At 40.0% G+C, this 6830-nt stretch overlaps 1 protein-coding gene across 1 annotated transcript; it reads left to right on the top strand.

Moving 5' to 3' along the window:
- The first annotated feature begins 267 nt into the window (after window positions 1-267).
- On the top strand, window positions 268-4681 carry LOC139649751 (leucine-rich repeat LGI family member 2-like). Its single transcript, XM_071526241.1, has 8 exons — window positions 268-443; window positions 652-723; window positions 1003-1074; window positions 1195-1266; window positions 1405-1476; window positions 2205-2374; window positions 3471-3635; window positions 3846-4681. The coding sequence occupies exons 1-8, from the start codon at window positions 268-270 to the stop codon at window positions 4679-4681; spliced, it is 1635 nt and encodes a 544-aa protein (XP_071382342.1).
- The last annotated feature ends 2149 nt before the right edge of the window (window positions 4682-6830 follow it).

Genomic DNA, 6830 nt, shown 5'->3' with positions numbered 1-6830 from the left:
AGACTGGCCTGATCTGCATTATGCCTGTCGCAATAAACCCGAATAATAAATTTCCTAAAAAAAAATCAATCTCCACAATAAAGCGCTGTGAATACTAACGAGCTGAGTTTTGATGGAAAATGAAGTATCCTTCCGGCACGCAGCTGCAGCAGTATCAGCTTGAGTCAGGGGTTTCCACTGCTGCATTTCATGTAGCCCGGGCGGATAAAGGCAGCGCGCACTGACCTCGGTCTCACTGATTACCATCACTAATGTTCAAGAATCAACATGTCATCTACTAAGCATTGGCTGCTGATCGGCTTTGCTCTACTGTGTGTTTATGGAGCGGTTGAATCTAAAAGGAATTTCAAATGCCCTTCAGGATGTTCCTGCTCTAAGGAGACGATTATCTGCGTCGGCACTTCGCAGGTCCCACGGACTATACCGAGTGACATCAATTCACTGTAAGTAGCAAATAATATTTCTTAAGCGAATCACATATTGGACTGTCTTTTGAATGAAGAACAACAGATACTGTGTTCAAGGAGACAATTCATTGCTATCCCGTGCCTCCCCGGACGGTCCTCACCTCATATGGGTGGTACAGTATTAGGCTAACCTAGTCCAAGTTTGACTTTGATTCTGATCCTGTGTTTGTGTTTGTTCCAACAGGAGCATAGTAAATGGATCCATTGCTGAAATTACAGAAGGCATGTTTTCACTTATGCCATCACTTCAGCTGCTGTAAGTTGAACTGCCACCTGAAACTACCAGTGATGGAGTGGTGATTAGTAATGTACACATTAGTTTTAGAGACAGCTCACAAATCATTATTATCTATAGGTACAAGAAAATAATTAAACACATGTACACACACACACAAAGAGTGGGCCATGTTCATGGATAAATCAATAATCCAGATTACATATTTTGGGTCTATCATGTCAGAAAAGAAACAAAGGAGACAAAGAGGAGAGTTTTCAGTGTCACTTTAGTCAGTTTTCATGTATTGTCTCTTTACAGGCTTCTAAATGCAAATTCTTTGACCACAATCAAAGATGATGCATTCTCTGGCCTTCCTCATCTAGAATATTTGTGAGTATTATTCAACAAACTGGCTGCTTTTTTTAATTCAATGTGTCAAATTTGTATTATTTTGTATACTCTACATGTCAGCATTTAATACACTTCAGTATTTTGTTATTCATTGAACAGATTTATTGAGGGGAACAAGATCCAAACTATCACCAAAAATGCCTTTCGGAGTCTCCGAGATTTGACTCATCTGTAAGTCTGCTGGAGTTACACATCAAAACCTCTGCTACCTAATTTAAACAGTAGAGCATATTAAAGAGAGAAACCAGTAATTCATCTGAAACAAAAGACTGGGAAATGGTGACTCACTAAAATTTGGCTCTGTTTTAGATCACTTGCCAACAACAAGATGAGGTTTCTGCCAAGGGATCTCTTCTTTGACTTGGATTCCTTGCTGGAAATGTGAGTAAGCAATTGTGGTATCAGCTGTGTGTGTGTGTGTGTGTGTGTGTGTTGGGGGGGGGGGGGGGGGGGGGGGGGGGGGGGGGGGGGGGGGGGGGGTTGAAGGGGGGGCTTTTCCATGCTGCATTCGCAAAGTCCAGCTGACTCAGGCTGTGCTTTGTGTTTGGCAGCATTCTGTGCTATAAGATGATGCTTGACTCTTGATATGCAACACGAATGTAAAGTCTGTCTCTCTGTCCTCATTGACAGTTAGTGCATCAGTGCTGTCTGGTGAAAACCTTGTAACTCCAATTTAGGGTTTTAACTTCATTAAGTGGTTCCTCTATTGGTTGAGAAGATTCTACAACCTCTTAGGTTTATGAGACCTTTTTAAAGGTAATTAGATACATTCAGAAATGAATGGTCATCTAGCTAAAAACAAGGCTGTTTTTCTGAGTTCCTGAAAAGTTGACATGTTGACACAGGATATCGTAATATATCTATGGCTATCAGGCAGTAGGTACAAGCTGGAATTGTAATTTGCTGCTTACATACAGTACGTACACACAATAACACTTTAAATTGCTTACTGTACTTTATGTGCTGCACAGTGCATTTCTAATACCTGGAGTCCTTCTGTATTGTCAGTAGCCTCCTTTCTCCTCATCAGATATATTTCTTTCAGTAAGCGGGCGCCAGGCTAACTTTGTTCTGTGTAACTGCTGATGGTCTCTTCTACCACATGGTAGGGATCTGCGAGGCAATGCCTTTCAGTGCAATTGTGAGAACAAGTGGCTGATGACATGGCTGAAAAACACAAATGCCACTGTATCAGATGTCTACTGTGCAGGCCCCAGCGAAATGAAGGGCAAGCGGCTCAATGACCTTCCTATTCCTCCGGGCGAGTGCATCTCCACAGGTAAAATGACAAATACACAATCAATAATAATTATGGCACATCTGAAAATATGATGTAAAAAAACAACCCAAATACAGAAATATGTGAAATCAAAATAATTCAGAACAGCGCAATAATATCAATGAAAAGTGCATTCACCAACTATTTACACTCAATAATTCAACAATGATCATAAAATCACATATACATTAGAGCTAAAACAATAGAGATGAAACACACAAACACACATACACACACTACACTATTCATCATAATGTTTCTATTCACTTTTTTTATGGAAGCTATTTGTAACCACTGTTTAAAAAAAACGTAGGATTCCTTTATCTTAATATGATGGTGTAGCTATGATAGATTTTCCATCTTCCTCGCCCAGCCTCATCCAACTACTAATGGATAGAGAAGATCAGAACCTCTGTGGTGTCAATAAGTGTCAAGACGCATGCCTTGATGTGATTATGTTGTAAAATGGTTAGTTATCAAAAATAAGTTTTTACTTTATGCTGTTTGTTTTTAGATTTAAAATCAGTGGTGAAAAAAGAAACATCATCACACACAAACACACTCACGCCTATGGGAAGTTTAGAGTCTTCAGTTCACCTCAGCTCCACGTCTTTGACTATGGAAGGAAACCCACACAAACACTGAGCCACTGTGCCGCCTCAATGTAACAGAAAATCTGTGTGCAAAGTAGCTCAACGTATTTTGAGGTGGCAGGACGGTCTTGTGGTTAGTGAGAGGGTTGGGGATCGATCCCCAGCCACTACTTTAGTATCCTTGTGCAAGACACTTACCTCCTACCTACACCAAACGCGCCACGTGAGCCGTCTGAGCCCCAACCAGAGCGTTAAAAGAGATTTTCCCCCTTGGGAGATCAATGAAGTATATAAAATCAAAATTCTGTTTGTGGGAATGGCTTTCTATAGCATACTGCCATTCTAGGCCCATGTGAAAGCATAAGCTTTCAAACCAAAATATGTCAACCAGAAAATTGCCACAGCATGAAATGTATGATCCAAGCAGCGCAGTTTTAAATGCACTCTATCTACTGTTTCATTTTGTTAGCTAACCAACAGTGCTGTTGTTGTCTTCTTCACAGACTTTGTCCGTCATCAGTCCATTCCCATTCAGTCGATGTCAGCGGACATCTTCTCCTTTAAAGAGGACATCTATGTGGCGATGGCTGCCCCCAATTCCAACAGCTGTGTGGTCATGGAATGGGATCACATTGAAATGAATTTCAGACGATTTGACAATATAACAGGTTTGACAACAACCCAAGTTTTAAAGTTAACTTGTAACTTGCCCTGCATTCCTTAATGTTTTACATAAAATGAGGAAATTAATTGCATTAGTGTCAATCCTTCACTTTAATGTCAGTGAATAATTTACAGTTTTGCTGCTATATATAGTAAAGTGATGATTTATTGTCTTGTTTTACCACTTTAACTACTTATCTCCTATTTAACAACAGGGAAGTCTGTTGTTGGATGCAAGTCGGTCCTGATTGACAACCACGTCTTGATAATTGTCACGCAGCTCTTTGGTGGCTCCCACATTTACAAGTTTGATGATCAACAGAACAAGTTCACAAAGTTTCAAACTATTGAGGTCTTCAACATCTCGAAGCCCAATGATATTGAAGTCTTCCAAATGGACGGTGAGTGGTACTTTGTGATCGTGGACAGCTCCAAGGCCGGCTTGTCTACACTGTACAAGTGGAGCGACCAGCCAGACCGCAACGAAACTGGTTTCTACTCCTACCAGTTCCTCCATGAATGGTTCCGCGACACAGATGCGGAGTTCATTGACATGGATGGGAAGTCCCACCTCATCTTGGCCAGTCGCTCCCAGCCACCCGTGATCTACCTGTGGAACAAGAGCACCCTGAAGTTCATGCTTCACGGTGAAATCCCGAACGTCGACGATGTGGTGGCGGTCAAAGCTTTTCGGGTGGAAGAAGAGCTCTATCTGGCCATGACTTGCTACATCGGTGACTCCAAAGTCCTCAAGTGGAGCAACAAACAGTTCACTGAGGTGCAGGCTCTGCCGTCCCGCGGGGCAATGATCCTCCAACCTTTCACCTTCACGGACAGGCACTACCTGGCCCTCGGCAGCGATTATTCTTTCACACAAATCTACCTCTGGGACACGGAGACCAAGACCTTTGCCAAGTTCAAGGACATTTATGTGCAGTCCCCGCGGTCTTTTACTGTGGTGACCACCGACAGGAGGAATTTCATCTTCTCCTCCAGCTTCAAGGGCAAATCAATGGTTTTTGAGCATATTATTGTAGATTTAAGCTTATAATGCCTTACAGCTCATTTTAACTATTGATCACAATATCTGGTGGTCATTCAGATCAACAGATATTGTGTGTGTTTGAGAAAGGAGTCTCAAATACTGTATATCTTCCTTGTATGCAATAAGATATAACTTAGTTAGTTAGTCTGAGACAAAGATCTTTGTCTTGCAAGTGTCTGCAACTCCTATGCATTTCTAGCAGCTATGATGGTATGATTAATGATAGACCAAGAGTAGTTTGAAACTGAAGGACAATAGCAATATAAACCAATGGCAATATTTGAAATGTAATCCGCATGACAATTATTTTATGGCATATTAGAGATGTTTTTGGCTTTTATTATGGCATCTTCAAGCAAAATGTCTAACAAGTTATCCTAAACCCTTCCAAACCTCTATATGTCTAATTCATTTTCTTAAGACAGCTGGAATGTTTTCTTTCTGAGCCAGCTGATTAGCGAAGCAATTCTGAAGCCATCTCATCTCAATAATCCTCATGACTGATGATTTGTGATGCACAGGACACAGAGAAGGTTGCTGTACTCATCAAAAATACGGTTGAATGATATTTCCTGAATATTATAAGCTTAAGTAACATTAATTAATGATGAACGGCAAAACATTTATGCCAAGCTATGTGATGAATAGAGTGCCTGATTAATAGCAAAACAAAATGTCATAAATAATTTACTCATGATTCCTATGCAAGATGTATAATAGTAAGTATTGCTCTGAATTGCCATTACAATCATGAGATATTGTATGCTGCAACATAACTTGAAATGCCTTGTGGGAACACATTTAAGTTTTCTTAAACCATGAATGTGTGCTCTTTTGTTTATTTATCTTTTAATATTTTACAACGAATGTACAGATTTAAAAAGATTACAGACTGTTAGGCTTGGACTATGAATCTTAATTCAATTTAATTTATTTTCATATCCTCATTTCTCAGCTTCCAAAAACAATGACTGGGTCATTATAATGATGTATAGCAGAGAGTGTCATTACCTCATTGCCAATTAATGACTCTTTCCACTCTAATACAGTAATATTGTGATTAACAAGTAATCTTTTACACATCACACCATACAAAGTGGAATAAATTTATGTTAAAGAAAAGTTTCTTATGTTAGAATAAGTTTGTTGAAAATGCATTAAAGAACATATAACCACATGTAACGGTAGATCACTGGTTCGTTTTTGATTCTGTCCTCCATACTTTGAAGAAGCACCACAGACAGTGAAATGTGGCCATATTGCAAAGATAAAGTGCCCCAGACAGCATGTTTTAAATTTATAGTGCTGTCAGCACCGGGCTTCTGAGGTAGCACTTTCTTCCACTTGCTACAGAGGAGAAGCCACTCGCAGAGGCAGCGCACATTTTAGAAAAGCAGGATAGTGAAATTAACAAATGTGGTATGTGTTTTTACAGTTACAGTTATCGGTCTGATCAGACTATGCTATCATTCAATATGACATGGATATTCCCTCTATACTGCCCTCCCTGTGGAGTCCAGTCACGTCTATGGCTAGACAGTCAGGTTAGTCAGCAACACACTGAGACTGGGCTTTATCATCCAGTGCTCCCACACATGCTTTCGCCTCAAATCTTTCAGTGCTGGATAAAAATGTGAGTCAAATACATAGAAGAATCTGCTTTCTTTTTTAAGAATTTGGATTTTTTTGGACCTTGTTGAGGTGTGTAGAGATGTAACATGGTTTACGTCACTGAAAACAGCCGCCCCTTGATGTAAACTCACTCCCAAGATGAAATGCTCTGACTTTGCCAGCTATATTTAAGTCTGTCCTTTCTGCTGAAAACAAAGTCTCCTGGTGGGCATGACCTATATGCTTGAATGCACAAATCAACTCCATAGAAACAGATCTGTGGGACTTTTCTGTGCAAAGAGATGCCATCAAGTTCACAGTATTTTTCTTCCACTTGTGCAATAAATGGGTATACTGTATATATAGTATTTTCCTGTTCCATCTGTATGCATGTGCCTTCACCCCATTTTAGGAATCACGATAAATTAGTATCATATTACTGCTTTTCCCTGTCCAAAAATCTACATGTCCAACATAAATATAATGAAAATACCAGGATGTCGTAGCCTAATTTTCAAGTCTTAACAATCACACCCATAGCAAC

The sequence above is a fragment of the Centroberyx affinis genome, unplaced genomic scaffold (genome assembly GCF_046629955.1).
Source record: "Centroberyx affinis isolate AG114_WGS23_722 - 3 ecotype Tasmania unplaced genomic scaffold, CSIRO-AGI_Caff_v1 ptg001396l_1, whole genome shotgun sequence".
Lineage (NCBI taxonomy): Eukaryota > Metazoa > Chordata > Actinopteri > Beryciformes > Berycidae > Centroberyx > Centroberyx affinis.
Note: the sequence above shows the minus strand (reverse complement) of the source record. Positions and strands in the feature narration are given on the sequence as shown.